Raw genomic sequence first — 15,544 nt, 5'->3', positions numbered from 1 at the left:
TATCTCATTATTATATTACGTAGCATATTTAATTATATACTCGAATTACACGGGGTCACAGATTGGCGCAGCTCTGCGGCTTGGTATGCTAACATCTCCTCCACTTCTTCGAGGGTCTTGCCGCAGGTCTCCAGGTAGCTTCAGGACACGGTTAGTGATGGTCCCGTGCTGGAAGGGCACTGAATCAATTTCAATAAAGAAAAAAAAAAAAAGGCTTACGTGAAGAACACCTGGATCGCGGCTCCGACGCAGAGGACGCCGAATACGATGAACAGTTTCCAAGTGATATTGGCGAAGCCAAGGGGCACGAAGAGGCTGAGGGCGAAGTTGAACAGCCAGTTGCCGAAGGCGGCGATAGACTACGCAAGTCAGTATATTAGTGGAGTCCCGAAATGAGTCGACGAGGAAGAAGCTCACCATTCCTGATGCACGAGTCTCCATGGACCGGACTTCCGCTGCGTAGACCCAGGCAACGGGCGCCAGGGTCAGGGCGTAGATGATGATCAGGAGGTAGGAGAATGCAATCACGCGCTGTGGGCCCTGGATGCTGACACCTGGATTAGAACATCCAGGTTGCCGTCTACACCTTCTGGGACGTATGTTCCCGAAACAAGACTCCGCCGACGACGAAGTGGCAGGCAGCCATTCCCAGTGCTCCCCAGATGAGCAGGCTACGTCGGCCCGTCTTGTCGGTGTAGAAGAAGATGACCGAGGTGAAGATGATGAATAGTGCGTATTGGATACCGGAGGAAACTAGTAGGAATGTTTCCAGACAAGCTGCCACCCAGTTAGCCTTCAGGTCGCGACGCTTCCAAAAGATGTAGACCTTACTTTGCCATTTGAAAGACGCAAACGACGTAATATGTCATGGCGTTGGCTCCAGAGAGCTGCTGCCAGGCTTGGACAGTGAAACCGGCCATGGTACGGCGCCACATACCATACCGTTCACAAAGAACTTGCGCCAGCCCGGGGCTGCTTGTCGCTCGGCAGCGAGCACCGTCGTAATTTCCTCCCACTCGGCAACCACAAGCGGGTCGTCAACATTGCCGCCAGTCTGGATTCGAGCCAGAGTGGTAATCGCCTCCTCGGTGCGGTCGACCTTGGCCAACCAACGCGGCGATTCAGGCAGGAACGGCAAGCCAACCATCAGCAGAACAGACGGGACGAATTGTAGACCCCATGCCAGACGGAAGGATGTTGCACCAGGAATAAAGGAGCAGCCATAGCCGATGAAGAACATGATGGATACCCCATTCGATCGCCAACTGTAGATAGTATGCGCGTTAGCGTCCTTACTCGACTGTTGTACGGGGTCTTGGCCGCCCAAGGGATCCATGCTAGCCCACCCACATCATTCTGCTGTGTTTGTCGTGATGACAGACATGTGATCCTTTATCCCAGGTAGACAGTGATGAAGTCTTTTGTCAGAATACCATCAACATGCTCAGAAAGGACCTAGATACCATAGAAGATCTTCTCCAGTGATCTCTGAGTTGTAGGTTTCTGCTGCGGAGATGAGGATGAAGATGAGAAGGTGGGAGATATATAACTATATCACCACAACTTTCATACTGACCTCTGGCAGAGACGACTATTACCTTGTATCTCTGCAACCACTAGATCTTGAATATTTAACCAGTATCAATATTGAATCATCATCTAGTATTGGTATCGATATCGCTACTAGATCGCATTCGCTATCAATACGAGATGAGAATTCGATGTTGATACTAGATGATAATTTGATACTCCTACTATTAAGGATTCAATATTGACACTGGATAAATACATACAAAACGAGGGTATTCACAGCACCTTTAACTCCGCCCTCTCCTCGTCACACATATACATACAGATCATATATACATAAGTCACAGTTATTCTCAATGGCATAATCTGATCCACTGGTCCACAATCTCCTCCATATCGTGTGCGATTCCCCATTGAGAGATGAGGCAGCGGAACAGCTTTTGCATGGAGTTCATCTCATACAACAAATTCCGAACCGCACCCATACCTGCTGGGGAGTCGGTCAGACCTTGTTCAACGAAGCGTCGAGTCTCGGATGTACTCGACGGCCTGACATTGTCGTTTCCGAGGTAAAGATCAGAAAGCGAGAGAAGAGCATCCTGCCATACAATTGTCCGTGGAAGGTGAATGGCCGCCACGCCTGCTAGCGAAAAGACCACATAGATCGTTGCCGCTGCAAAGAGAGAGCTCGGCATGTGGATCACATGGGCCCGGCCCCTGGGTAGTTGCTCAATAATATCCTGGATGGCAACAGCGTGCAACAAGGCGCGGCGAGCGTCCTCTGTGTTCACCCACTTCACCGCGTCGAATCCGGGCCTCAGTGTCCGAGATCCTCCAGACACTTGTTGGGAGATGTTGTAGCGTGAGCAAACGTGCCTACAAAGCACAGTTGAATTGATCATGGTGTCGAGACAGATGGTATGCCAACGTAACAGGACCTCTAGTCGTTCCGGCGCGGACAGGTGGATGCTCATGTTGATAGTTTCGTGGACCTGGGCCAAAGCCCTTCGCACGTCAGGACGACCAGGCGCACCAACAGCTGCGACGTCGCTTTCGTCCGAATCTGAGACAAGAGACTGCAGGCCTTCTAAGACTACACGAAGCGCAAAGGCAGAAAACTGATAGTCGAGGGGGCGAAAACTGCCAATTGGAGGAAATAGAGAGCGAAACACCAGTCGGAATGACGGCTGTTCGGTCTTTTGACAACGCATGTGGGCCAACCATTCGTCAGGGTTACTGGCGTCAAACGCAGCCTCACTGCTAGGGAGGACAAGTGGATTGGCGACATGTCGTGTAGAGGCCCCGTCGCCCGACATTTGCGCCACAAGGCCATCTAAGATGTGATATGCGAGCAAAGCACGCTGCTGTATTTCTCTCGCAGCCCATACTCGCCATTGGTGGTCCTTTTCGGCATGAGAAGCACTGGGCAAGGGGAGGTGCTCCACAGAGAAGGGTTCGCTGTCTAGCATGCCACAGTGCCTTGCCCAGAAAAAGCCAAGCGGGCGGAAGACCTGACTTGTTGTACGTATCACTCGATTCTAGAGACAATTCCAAGATGTTAGGGGTTGGTAAACGCATCACCTGACAGTAGTATAACCCACCTTTGACAATGCACCATAGATCTGCCCCAGAAGAGCTGTGACGAGCAGCTGGACACCTTTGCAGGCATCGTAGGGTCCGCGGTGTGTGATTAATGACTGCCACTGGGAAGGGTCAGTATTCGGGCCAGGGATATGGCAAAGTATTGCAATACTTACCGAAGTAGCAACAGCAGTATGAGCCAGTCGCCATAAGGCCTCACCCTGTAAATAAGGTTCAGCGCTGTCTAAGAGATAAGGACGGGGCGCCATGCTACCTTTGCGACTGAATCCTTCGGCCCGATATACAAAGAGCCAAGCGCCATGGCGTTCAGCAGAAGAGGGTGAGTGCACTCGCGAAACACAAAGGTCGCCCGGTGCAAGACCGGAAAGGTGGGAATGAACCTCACAAAGAACATATGCAGACATTCATCGAGAAAGACCGATGTGATTGAGGTTGCCTTGATGGCCGCGGTCACACTAGAGGACTGCAGAAGAATCAGTTCTTCTGCGAGTAGGAGAAAACACTGTCAGAATACCTACTGAGCTGGTCACCATTTCCGTCACATCCCTCACAGCTTGGTGACTACCACCCGAGGGAATCGTGCCTATTGAAGAACTGCGGTCATCAAAGGAGTTGGGAGAACCGAAATTGATCGCGTTGACGTCCTGCACCACGGAAGGAAATGGAAGTGTTCCCAGAGGCATCTGCCAATGCTCCGTCGTATCTGACGACATGATGCTGTGGAACAGATTCTCCGAGTCAGGCCATATCAAGGAGAAATCGAGATCTAAGGCAGCCTGCTGGAGTCCAGGCTGCTGCTCAGACGCAGGGGTGTTCCATGTGTGACTAGGAGCAGAGGTTGGTGCCGCATCGTCTGTTACAGCCCTTGTGGAATCCCAAGGACGGGCATCTGGGGTAGTAGTCTGGGGAAGAAGATGTATAGAATTGTCCCCTTGGGTCACTTTGATTGTGGGAGTTGAGCTTGTTGCCCGAGTATGAAGCTTTTCATGACGAGTGAGAGCATCTTGGCGGGCGAATGGTCGACGACATTCTTTGCACACGAACGGCTTGGATCCGGTATCTTTTACATCATACAGTCAGCGGTCAGGGCCTTCAAGTACGCAGAGAACAATGTCAATCATGTAATCGAGTAACGTGCGACTGGGCAAGGCGGAGAAGTTATCTTACGGCAACGTTCATGCCTCTATTTACTGATGCAATTAGCGGAGTCCCCACAAGAATGTGAGAATGGAACGTAACTACCCTCAGATGCTCGGCCTTGGAGAAGGCCTTATGACAGACTCGACACACTAAGCTCTTCATGGCTGCTGCTGTGGTGGGCATGACTAAGGATGTGGGTGATAATTGATGACCTTTAGTTAGAAACGCTGATGATAAAGTCACATTATCGTGATCACCCAACACGGCTGTCTGGATGAATGAATCGATGAAGAATGGGAATCGGGGGCAAAGCGACCTCGGACATTCGTGGGGAAGTTGTACATTATAGCTGTGGGGATTGTGGCAATAGTGTGTCCTACGGTGTGTGTATAAGAGCAAATTTGAGGTCACGCTCCCTCACGCCTCAGGCAGGAATTCGGGTCCTACTAGATAAGCAGAAGCCCAACAATAAACTCTCGAAACAAATGCTGCAACAACTCTCCGTGGCTCTGGCCCCGATGACCTGCACGGCGATCACATCTACGAAAATTAATCATTCCATTTGTCATATCTTACATTATCGCAGTTGGCCACTTCAACTCATTTTCTGTTTCTTGTGCTATACGAAGTCCGCTGGCATCATCCCACTTGGTGAACAGTCTTGAATTGATGACTTAATCATCGGCTCAGAATTCGGCAAGCGACCTTCGACTTCGGGGAGGTCAGGTACAGAGAAACAGAGCCCAGGGAAAACCCCATCGCGCCGAGAAAGCCCTGGAAAGCCAAGATTCGCCTCACGAACTCAAAGGGCATCGGCAACTATGCTAGTCAGCTGCCGTTTCTGGTGCCACAGCAGCAAGCTAGCTAATCGTTTATTTTGTAGGCCTCATATCATGCACAGTATCCTGACGGTCATGATACAAGCTTGAGCTGATTGACTGATCGAGAGCATTGATTAGTATCCGGGGATATGCGAACAGTGCGACGTGGAATTAGGTCCATCTTTGAACCCGTCGGCTGAGTGACACCACAATACGACTGCTATGGGTCCTCCTAGCCAGAGTCAAACGTCTGAGCACGGTTCGTCCAATCAATGGACTCGCCGATATCCAGCAAACTGCCGTCTCGACACCGGGACTGTCAATTATCCGGCTTTCTTACTCGCCTGTCTCGATGATGTGCCGTGGGGAGTCCTCCGCAATCCGCGTCTTCTACTTCATGGAGAGTTCCCCAACTGAGCCGGTCTCTGGGAAAAAATGGAATTACCCCGGAGAGCAAGTCAGGATGCCAGATGATAGGTCGTTTTCGCCGTTAGTACGACTCGTGTAGATTTCCACATTCTTTCGGCTAGAAATCATCACTCCATATGGTATTAGCATGATTCGATATTATTCATCCTTGTAATTCCTCATCTTTTCTCCTCTCCTAGTACCATCCCTTCTCCCAGTGTCTCAACTGTTCAACAAGTCAAAGCCACCGGCGAGACTATTCAACAACTAAAAACACATCTATTGGTCTCGGTCTCAGAGTCTTTGCAGAGAAGCAAAGGCTCCGTTCGAGCAATGAGTACGTCTATGGAACTACGGCCGCACCGAGCGGACGATGATGTTTTAGAGACCCCTGTGCCTGCGAAGGCCGATATCAATCTCGTGGAGAGCACAGAGACTGGCATCCCTTCCAAATATGCCGATATAGTGGCCTCTCGTCTCTCCAGATCCCATCGGGACTTCCTGATGGAGCATCACGGCACTCTAGATCTCGATCCTATTCCCAGCATGGACCTTGCAGATCCTTATAATTGGCCCGCATGGAAGGTTTGTAACCTCGACAGTATTTTGACCATGATAAATGGAGGATGTACCACCTTTGGCCTATACTAACCATCGGCTATTACACTGGTAGAAAATGGCGAATCTGATCCTAGTCGCTTTTCACGCATGCATGGGTACCTTTGCCGCAAGCGGAATCATCCCAGGCTACAGCATGTACGCTCCTTGATAATACTCTTTGAAGCCGGCCAATGAAGGTCCAGTTGCTGATGAGGAATTCCAACAGCATTGCCGAGGATTTTGGCGTCTCCATCAACAAAGCGAGTTACCTTACCTCCCTTCAGATTGCGATTCTGGGCGGAGCGCCATTGTTCTGGAAACCCTTGTCTCAACGTTACGGACGTCGCCCCATCTTCTTGCTCTCATTGATCTGCAGCTGTATCTGCAACATAGGATGTGCCAAAAGCTCCGATTATGCATCGGTCGCTGCCTGTCGGGCCTTGCAAGCTTTTTTCATTTCCCCGGCTTCCGGTAAGACTTGTGTAAACGTGTGTGAAGAAGGTCGAGGCTGACTTCTGTGAAAGCCATCGGAAGTGCTATTGTGATGGAAACAACTTTCAAGAAGGATCGCGCCAAATACCTGGGAATCTGGACTCTAATGGTCACAGTTGGCATTCCTTGCGGTCCATTTATCTTCGGCTTCGTGGCGCACCGTGCTGGTTATGTGTGGATTTACTGGGTGCTGGCAATGGTTAGTAGGACGTATCGACTACACAGCTCACAAGCGGCTATTGACCTTCATCACAGATCAATGGCGGTCAGTTCATTCTGTATCTCTTCTTCGGGCCGGAAACCCGCTACATCGGCGGCGACGAAAACCCGAAAGAGCCCGCCTGGAAACGAGAGTACCTTTCTTTGCGACGGATCGATCCAACTCCCTTTATGTGGTATGAGTTTGTCAAGCCTTTGACGATGGTCATGCAACCATGCATTGCCATACCCGCTGCAGCCTATGCCATGGTCTTCTGCCTAAGCAATGTCTTGGCCACAGTTGAGGTACCAACGCTTTTGGAACGCAGATGGGGGCTTAACCCAGAACAGCTGGGGCTGCAGTTCCTTGGTCCCATCATTGGATCGGTGCTGGGAGAGCAACTTGGTGGCAGGATGTCTGATCTGTGGATGAGACAGCGAGAGCGGAAGACTCGTAAGAGGCCTGAGCCGGAATACCGCCTGTGGCTCAGCTATATTGGGTACATCCTATCCATTGTCGGTCTCATTGTTTTCCTTGTATGTACCCAATTGTCCGGGAACCGCTGGGAGGTTGCTCCTATCATCGGCATCGCCATTGGAGCCGCTGGCAACCAGGTAGTGACCACGGTGCTCATCACGTTCGCCGTCGACTGTTATCCCGAAGAAGCCGGAAGTGTTGGCGTTTTCATCACGTTTGTTCGGCAGATTTGGGGATTTCTTGGGCCGTTCTGGTAAGTTGCGTCTTCGCTGAGTCGGTTGCGCAAGGTCTGACAGCGATACAGGTTTCCGGCTATGTTTGAGAATGTTGGAGTCGCTGCCAGTGCTGGAGTCGGTTGTGCTCTGATTGTGGGAGCTAGTATCATCCCGACGATCATCGTTCACTGGCAAGGCGAGAAATGGCGTCCCAGCCAATGGTGAAGGACTTTCACCTTTCTCATCATAAAAACAGCAACGCTTTGATTGAGAATATTAGATTGTTTTAGGGCAGAACAGATGATAGACTGGGACGGGTACCTATTGAGGTGGGACACGCGAATAGAATAATTGGAGAAGTAAATGGGAGACAACAACTATGGAAGAAATTCACCGAAAAGGCGCGGAAGACCAAATGTTCCCATAACAACCATTTAGTATATACTCCGAAAGGATTTCGGCTTAGCTGACCTCCTTTCCCGAATGCAGACCGACATGAGACCATCGGGGAAGTCAAGTCAGACCATATATAGTCCTCTTTTACGGCTGCCCGACGCCGGTTCGGGAGGTCGGGATTATCAACACTTATTCAACTCAACTTTTATCTACAGGAAGACAACAGTTTGTTAAAGCGACAATTATTTCTCGGTTTTCGAAGGCAGGCGCAAAGTTCTCTGCCATAATCGCGGAGCTTTACCCACGACTCTCCCCCAAACTATGAGAATGTCATTGTTGACACCTCAGGCATACAGCGCTGCAACATGCCAACCATAAACAAAGTTACAATGTTCCCCCGGGGGTATCCACAAGGCGGACAGGCTTAACTCCGCGCGGGATAAACATATACCCACGTGGAAGTCTGAGATCAGCAGAAACAAATTGCCGATGCGAATTTCCTCTCGAATGGTGACTCACTCATAGCAGTCTCAGGTCGCTAGAACCGTTGTGCAAGATATGAAATAATCTCACAATGAGAATATAATCTGGTCTATATCTTGAAACGGGCGATGGATTGACCATTTTATACGGAGCATTCAATCTGTTTTTGTTGGCTACCGCACTCGGCTTTTAGTGGTGTGTGGCAATAGTGTCGGCAATGAATGGATGGACGCGTACTCCGTAGTGTGTGGAGACAAGTAGTTCGGTGACGGTCTGGGCGCGTGGGGAATTCGTAACAAGCATTTTCCCGAAAGAAGAAGGTCTTAGTTTCTTAATATTATGCATTCTAAATACGCATATGATACACCTAGCAATTATCCAATTCTTCGCAGGACTTCGATTGATGCTGTTGGCCTTTGGCTCAGCTTCTTTCTCGTTTTGTGAGAATTATACGATGCGGATAGCATGTCCAATCCTTCTGGTCATCGACGATTCTACCGGACACATTCTCCGAATCATTCCTGGTGCTCGACCTTCGTGATCAGTGTTCCGACATGAGGGAGTAGTTCGACAGCGAACTCATCACCTGCCGTCAAGAACTCCTTGGGGTTCTTGGCCGCTCCGACACCGGGAGGAGTGCCTGTCAGGATAATGGTACCGGCAGGTAGAGTCGTTCCCTGCGACAAGAAGCTGACGAGTTGGGGGACGATAAAAATCAAATCACTATTGGAGGACGAGTCAGCGTGGGAACAAGCAGTGGGTTCATAGAATGTTGCTTCCATACGTCAGAGGGCAGTCCTGCATGACTCGGCCGTTCTTCAAGCCGCGGATGTGAAGCTTGCTGGCATCAGGGATAAGGGCCGAGGAAACAAGGACAGGTCCTGATATCAGGGACTTCAGGTCAGCTCAACCGTTCCTAGTGTTTTGAGTTGTCGGGATAGCTTACCAATGGGGCATGAGGTATCGAAGCCCTTGGAGAAAGACCACTGGCTTTGGTTCATCTGTGATGTCCGGCTGGAAACATCATTGGCGGCGGTATAACCAAGAACGTAGTCCAGAGCCTCTGCCTCGCTGACATCTTTCGCATCACGGCCAATGACAATGACCATTTCTGACTCGTAATCGCCCGTGTTGTCGACCTGTGTGATCTTGGGAAGAATAGTCGGTGCCGGCCATGGGTCCGCAAGCGCGGTGGACGGCTTCAGAAAGAGAGTTGGTACATCGGGAATAGCCAGCTTCATCTCTGCAGCGTGCGAGACATACTAATAGAGAAAGAATTCGCAAAGGATCAGCACCCAGCTACACCCAACTAAGAGTTCTGCGACCTACATTCAATCCAATGCATCGAATGGATCCAACCTCGCTCTGCGCCAGAGGAGAAAGGATCCGCTCGATTGTCTCTGTTGTGTCGGTCTTCTGGCCTGGGTTGAGAACAGATGTGCCGGTGAATGGTCGTACGGAGACATCCTTGCCCTGGTAGACGGCCAAACCAACATCCACCTGCGGATCTACTGGCTCACCGATCAGGATCTTAGCAGGGTTGGATCTTGGAACAAAGCGCACAAGGCCTATATGATGTTAACATGCGCTGTAGAAATCCCAATATGCGTGGATAGAACGTACGCGAAAAGGTGGAGGCAATCTTAGACATGGTCTTCGAGGGTAGCAATGAGGTTAGATGGACTGAAGCGGGTATCACAAGAATAATCTCAGGAAGAAACACGGCTCAGTGATCTTGTGAAACCCATACTCCTTTTGAAAGCCCGTCGCGGGACATTTCTACCCCGACACCGGTTCGGATGCATTATTGCTGAGGACTCGGAGCCGTGCCGATAACAATGCAGGCGGGGATGTTGGAGGAGGGGTACCTTCAGAAAAGTGGGAGATGGGACTCGGGAGCGGAGGAATTGCCGTTGAAGAAGTCTAAACTTAGCTGCAAAGGTCAAGTGTTCCTTTTATTACACTGAATGAGTTTAGATATCGCAATGTAATTGGATCATTTTTAGAGCCGAGTCCACCAGACCCAGAGATCCCCACGTTGGATTGTGGGGATGCCATTATTCCTGAGGGGCAATGCGGATAAAACTACTACTTCGCAGATAAACATCGTCGTTATCTCCGAGTATTCAAGATTTCCCTTCGTTTAAAGAGCTGGGAAATCGCTGCTCGCGAAAAGACACCTGTTCCGTTATATTAGATCGAATTTCATCTCGCATCAACCGTCACAATGGCCACGCCCAAGGGACCTTTCCGTCTTGTTACTGTCAACACTGCTCCCGAGAGAGCCAAGCGTCTAATCGGACGTGTTGCCGATACCCTCAAGGACCGATATACCATCATTCACGTGGACAACTGCGAGAGTAAGAGCGTCTTGTCGCCGAGAAGAATCGGGGTACAGGAGTGCTGATCGTTTCATCAATGTAGAAATCGAGGAGGTTGCTCCTAAGGTGAAGGAGCATATGCCTGACGTTCTGGTATGCCGTTTATCATGCATCTCATATATTCCGCATTTCACAATCCTTCCTTCATTGCATTTCCAGGATCCTGCGACTGCAGAGCTAATGTGTTTTGTCCGGCTATAGTTCAGCGCCTCCATGTGGACCGCCGAGGAAGCCCGCCAGATCCACCAGATCGCCAGAGAAATCAAGCCCGATATCAAGCTACATGCCATTCCCACCGGTCTCCAAGTCGAACGGGGCCCCGACGCCATTGTCGAATATCTCTGCGAGAAGGTGCCACCACTTCTGGATGCTTAAGTCACGGATTCTGAGTCGGCCATTTGAAACCAGCGCCATCGTACCATGATTTATGTCTGTCCTTGTATATATATCCTGTAACTGACCACGGCGAGCTGAGTGAGCACTACCTTAGTCGGCTTGTATTTCTTGTATTGCTTAGCGTTCAAAGCTACCGTACCAATAGACGAGTTTTCATGGGTTCTCAATGTCTTACGGAATCAGACGACCCTCGGGAGCTGGAGTTCTCCTGCTCACTGCCCCATAGGCAGCGGAGTTGTCTCCCGTAGGGAGGAATTACATGACTAGTAGGTGGTAAGCAACAGTAAGAATGACGTCAGTCTTATAGAGTCCTTACCTGGGCACTGTTGATGCCAAAGTCTAAGAAACTCAAGGTAGAGACGCAGAGATTCATCTTCGACCGTGGAAGAGCTTGGAGACTACTCGCTAGATGGGTAGAGAGAAAGAATAGGGTGAATAATGGTTTTATATAATAGAGAATTCAGCCAGTTTGAGTCATGGGTAGTCTCATTCACATTCCCTAGCTTTTGAAAGTGAATGTTGTTTTCAGTGATCATATATTTCCTGAATCAGTACTACTCTTAGGGAACATTGATACAACCTACCTATCCAGTAGTTTGTTTTATGATTGTCTTTTACCCACTCTTACACGGACGTTTAATGCAGCTAAGTTACTAATGGTATAATGTTAAGTGAACCATTTCCAACTGCATATAGACATAATGGATTTACTAGAAACAATACCTCTTAACTCCTCATATTCATTCTGGCTATTTATGATACACTAGTCGTTAGCAAGCTTGGGTTCTGGCATTTGTTTGCTAGAGGCAGCCCCTGTGGCATTTAACTAATAGCTTATTGACTCTTGAGACATCTGCCGGGATGAACGATGGGTCGCAACCCTCACGGAAAAGGCCATGCTGATGCCCACATCTCAGCAGCCTCTTTATTATCGCCAGCAAAATGCTCAATGAACTGTTCTCAAACAACAGCAAGTTTTTTGCTTGAGTGCCTCATAATCCTCATGGCTCATCCAACCGTCCCATCTGCGAACAGCTCCGCCTAATGATTCTAGTACATTGTCCATTAGTCTTATCCCGTCTACCCACTTTCTCTCCAATTCCTGCTGGCGCTCGATGCCTGCAGCGGAGTACACTAGAGGGCACGCAGGACCTCCCTTGCTGCTGATAAGCTCATCCCATGTGCTGGCGAGTTTCATCAGGAGGTCCTTGTAGGGCGGATTCTCCATCGTTCAAGATTATGCCAACGAGGGTGACAATTTCTCCCTGCAGCGTCTCCTGATATCTCAAAGCACGATACGCAGGCACATTCAGAGAAGCGGAGTAAAGATCGTAGTATTTGTATAGGTCTGATTGACAAGCAATTTCCTTGCATGTTTCTTTGCGTCATTATCAAGCTCTTCAAAGTTCTCCGGTAGAGTAGGTGTGTTGAGGCCTTCGGGCTCCGGTTCCTTGTAGTCCAGAAAAGTAGGATACGTAATCTGATCAAATAGGGGCACCACATGGGCGTTCTACCAGTCAATCAGCCCCACAATCTCCGTAGGCCTCTCTGGGTCCAAGAACATGTTATCGAGATTTAGGTCCTTGTGCCACAGAACAGGCACTTGACAGTCGTCATGCGGCGGGATATAATCGACAACCTTTAGAACGTCGCGGCACACCGAAAGCTTGAGAGCACAATCAGGTTGATACCCCTCAGGGCCAACAATTCCTTCAGGTCAGAGGGGCCGCCTTGCGTTCCGGATGGCCTCCGTCACCCGATTACAGATTGCTGTTATGTACTCTTCTGCAGTGTTCCCTGAAGTAAATCAGTTATTCAAATCAGAGTATGCAGCAAGAGAAACAAAGGCTGAACTTACAATGGCCCCGATCCAAACAGAGCTCTCCTCTTCCATCATCGAAAAAGCGCCGGTCAGTGGTAGGTCCGAGGACCCAGCGTTGACAAGTATCCTTCAAGCCCAGAGCTAGTAGGTGCTTGATCCCACTTGGGATATTGGCGGAATAGTACAGAGAACCAAATGCCGCCAAGGCGGAGGTTGACTATTTTAGCTTCGAACTTAACAATGGCCTGGATAATATCCCTCTTTTGTCCATTGCTCAATTGTGGCCAGACGTGTGCAAGAGAAGAGCCAGGCACTTTTTCCATAACGATGTACTCTGCGCGGACTGGATTATCCGATGCGCGCGAGTTTCAAGCGAGCACCTTCGGGACTGGCATACCAAGCTCACCTGAAAATAGTTATTGTAAGAGAACTCGACTGAACCGAAAAGTGCTTTGAGCACAAACAAATCCATCGTCGCGACTTCGCTGGCGGTTGTGTAGTGCGGAATACCACAGTTGGGATTTGGAAACCGGGCGACGACCTGGGATCCATTAGCCATAGTAAGAAGAAGACTCTTATTAAAGTTGCCTTCCGGCAGTTTCTCAATTCTGATGCATGATGGAGGCTCCTAGCCGAGACATCTTGAAACGATAGCTACTAATGGCCTAATGTTGAACCGGACATAGCGAGCTGCAAGCTGCTGAGCCTCGTTAAACAACCAACGTCCGCCAGTGTAGCGGTAGTAGTTAGAGTCAGAGCCGTCATCTAGGAAATGCCGGAATCTCGCACTTGAAATTGGAGACAGACTAATGTGCCTAAGACAATATTACCGTATTCTCTGGTGGAGGATGTTCGTTTTATTACCCTGGACGTGACGTTTTGACCTTGATCTTGTGGAAACAATAGTTGGAACGCGAAGAAATCCCACAGAGCGAAAAAGCATTGATTCAGCTGGGACGTATGGAGATTGACTTTGAACACACTATCGCTTGGTGTATAACGCTAGCAAGAGATGATAGGCGTTAGTCTAATCAAAATCTACAAAAAGTATCTTGGAAACACATAGTATGGACTATGGAGTAGTACATCACTTTCTTCGTTCTCTTTCCTTAGTTGGAACGATCCGAAGGTGTCGGCTTAGTCATCAATTTCCTCGGACTCGGCGGCCTGCGAAGACGGGCTTGTCTTCTATACAACCTTCCATGTTCATCATCATTCCGCAATGTTGTTCGCAAGGATACAAATGAGGGTTGCACCCGCCATCCGAGCGTTCTCGACGTCTCGTGCGCTTGCGTCAGAGCTCTCGTACCAGGTTGTCGGCCCAGAAAAGGAACAAGCAAGTCGAAATCCGATTGTCTTCTTGCACGGTCTCTTCGGCTCGAAACAGAACAACAGAAGTATTGGCAAGTAGGTTAAAGGCCCTGACGAGCAGACTCTAACCCTTCCGTGATCAACTGACTGACTGACCTCACAGGGTCCTTGCACGTGACCTCAAACGGCAGGTCTTCACTCTGGTCTGTCTCTCAATGCATCTTAAGGTAGACGAAATTACTGACGGTCTTCAGGATTTGCGGAATCATGGCCACTCATTCCATCACAACGAGCATAACTATTCCGTCATGGCCGAAGATGTGGAGAAATTCATCCACCAGCACGATCTGGCCAAGTGTGTCCTGATTGGTCATTCCATGTATGTTTCTATTCTCCAGGGCTGCCAGAATGGCCGGACCATACTTAACTCTTCCTGAAAACAGGGGAGCGAAAACTGCAATGACAGTCGCTTTGCAATCGTCGGATCTAGTTTCGGCTCTCATACCCGTCGACAATGCTCCTATCAATGCTCCTCTCAAGAGTGACTTCGGAAAGTACGTGCAAGGCATGCAAGAGGTCGAGGCACAAGGAGTCACCAAGCAGTCGGATGCCGACAAGCTCCTAAAAGAATACGAGGAGGTAAGTTTCTCCCTCTTGCGCTCAGACCGGGTCCTTGATCAAAACAGTAAATTCACACTAATTGCACAGTCCCTCCCCATCCGTCAATTTCTCTTGACCAACCTGGTTCGCGCGGAAGATAGTCAGAAGATGAAATTCCGTATCCCTCTGTCGGTGCTGGGACCGGCTATTCCTGCCATGGCTGACTTCCCCTTCCGCGAGCCGGGCTCCGTCACTTACGATGGGCCGACGCTCTTCGTCAGAGGCACGAAGAGCAAGTATGTCAGCGATGACACGGTTCCTGTCATCAAGAAGTTCTTTCCCAATGCTGAGATAGCGGATGTTGAGGCAGGTCATTGGCTGATCTCGGAGAATCCAGAGGCTTTCAGGCAAGGTATGTGTAAGATTAATGTTCACTGGGTTATCAGTTTATTGACTAAGGATATTCCAGCTGTTGTGAAGTTCTTGCAAGATCTGCCGTAGAGTATTTATTTGCGTATAGAGGTGGAAGGATGGTGTTTTTGTGCTTATGTATATGTTTGTACATTCTGTGCCACTTTCAGAGTGATTAATGAAGATCTACTCATAGACACATGTATTAAAAGGAATAGACACAAAGAAGGAAAGAAGTGATACAAATAATAATGATGTGA

The 15,544-nt window shown here is 49.4% G+C and overlaps 7 protein-coding genes across 7 annotated transcripts; 3 read left to right on the top strand and 4 right to left on the bottom strand.

The window, feature by feature from the left end:
- Positions 1-31: 31 nt before the first annotated feature.
- On the bottom strand, positions 32-1,240 carry P174DRAFT_454754 (MFS general substrate transporter; the record flags this gene model as incomplete). Its single annotated transcript, XM_024829261.1, has 5 exons — positions 32-138; positions 220-359; positions 418-547; positions 585-777; positions 943-1,240. The coding sequence occupies 5 exons, from the start codon at positions 1,238-1,240 to the stop codon at positions 33-35; spliced, it is 867 nt and encodes a 288-aa protein (XP_024678343.1).
- Positions 1,241-1,776: 536 nt separating this feature from the next.
- P174DRAFT_413795 (C2H2 type zinc finger domain protein) lies at positions 1,777-4,434 on the bottom strand (the record flags this gene model as incomplete). The annotated part of the gene is given in 7 exon segments (XM_024824367.1): positions 1,777-3,068; positions 3,132-3,233; positions 3,288-3,332; positions 3,386-3,595; positions 3,651-4,192; positions 4,207-4,222; positions 4,375-4,434. The coding sequence occupies 7 exon segments, from the start codon at positions 4,432-4,434 to the stop codon at positions 1,884-1,886; spliced, it is 2,160 nt and encodes a 719-aa protein (XP_024678342.1). The 3' UTR covers positions 1,777-1,883.
- A 1,412-nt stretch (positions 4,435-5,846) lies between these two features.
- On the top strand, positions 5,847-7,944 carry P174DRAFT_515777 (putative MFS transporter; the record flags this gene model as incomplete). Its single annotated transcript, XM_024832222.1, has 6 exons — positions 5,847-6,086; positions 6,175-6,257; positions 6,286-6,602; positions 6,626-6,792; positions 6,849-7,522; positions 7,574-7,944. 6 exons carry the CDS (start codon positions 5,847-5,849, stop codon positions 7,707-7,709), a joined length of 1,617 nt encoding a protein of 538 aa, XP_024678341.1. The 3' UTR covers positions 7,710-7,944.
- A 783-nt stretch (positions 7,945-8,727) lies between these two features.
- Positions 8,728-10,212, bottom strand: P174DRAFT_445642 (fumarylacetoacetate hydrolase family protein). Its single transcript, XM_024828391.1, has 5 exons — positions 9,987-10,212; positions 9,693-9,931; positions 9,310-9,625; positions 9,148-9,244; positions 8,728-9,086 (listed from the first exon to the last, which is right to left on the bottom strand). The coding sequence occupies exons 1-5, from the start codon at positions 10,012-10,014 to the stop codon at positions 8,879-8,881; spliced, it is 888 nt and encodes a 295-aa protein (XP_024678340.1). The 5' UTR covers positions 10,015-10,212; the 3' UTR covers positions 8,728-8,878.
- A 277-nt stretch (positions 10,213-10,489) lies between these two features.
- On the top strand, positions 10,490-11,295 carry P174DRAFT_515775 (uncharacterized protein). The gene is made up of 3 exons (XM_024832221.1): positions 10,490-10,723; positions 10,788-10,837; positions 10,946-11,295. The coding sequence occupies exons 1-3, from the start codon at positions 10,591-10,593 to the stop codon at positions 11,117-11,119; spliced, it is 357 nt and encodes a 118-aa protein (XP_024678339.1). The 5' UTR covers positions 10,490-10,590; the 3' UTR covers positions 11,120-11,295.
- Positions 11,296-12,032: 737 nt separating this feature from the next.
- Positions 12,033-13,905, bottom strand: P174DRAFT_515774 (uncharacterized protein; the record flags this gene model as incomplete). Its single annotated transcript, XM_024832220.1, has 10 exons — positions 12,033-12,362; positions 12,498-12,650; positions 12,672-12,833; positions 12,897-12,937; positions 12,999-13,123; positions 13,155-13,305; positions 13,360-13,368; positions 13,404-13,590; positions 13,612-13,727; positions 13,827-13,905. 10 exons carry the CDS (start codon positions 13,903-13,905, stop codon positions 12,087-12,089), a joined length of 1,299 nt encoding a protein of 432 aa, XP_024678338.1. The 3' UTR covers positions 12,033-12,086.
- A 264-nt stretch (positions 13,906-14,169) lies between these two features.
- P174DRAFT_413786 (putative alpha/beta hydrolase) lies at positions 14,170-15,487 on the top strand. Its single transcript, XM_024824366.1, has 6 exons — positions 14,170-14,369; positions 14,437-14,476; positions 14,528-14,652; positions 14,717-14,912; positions 14,982-15,285; positions 15,343-15,487. The coding sequence occupies exons 1-6, from the start codon at positions 14,185-14,187 to the stop codon at positions 15,372-15,374; spliced, it is 882 nt and encodes a 293-aa protein (XP_024678337.1). The 5' UTR covers positions 14,170-14,184; the 3' UTR covers positions 15,375-15,487.
- Positions 15,488-15,544: the final 57 nt, after the last annotated feature.

This window comes from Aspergillus novofumigatus, assembly GCF_002847465.1.
Source record: "Aspergillus novofumigatus IBT 16806 chromosome Unknown P174scaffold_9, whole genome shotgun sequence".
Lineage (NCBI taxonomy): Eukaryota > Fungi > Ascomycota > Eurotiomycetes > Eurotiales > Aspergillaceae > Aspergillus > Aspergillus novofumigatus.
The sequence above is the reverse complement of the archived record's forward strand: the minus strand, read 5'-3'. Positions and strand labels throughout refer to the sequence as shown.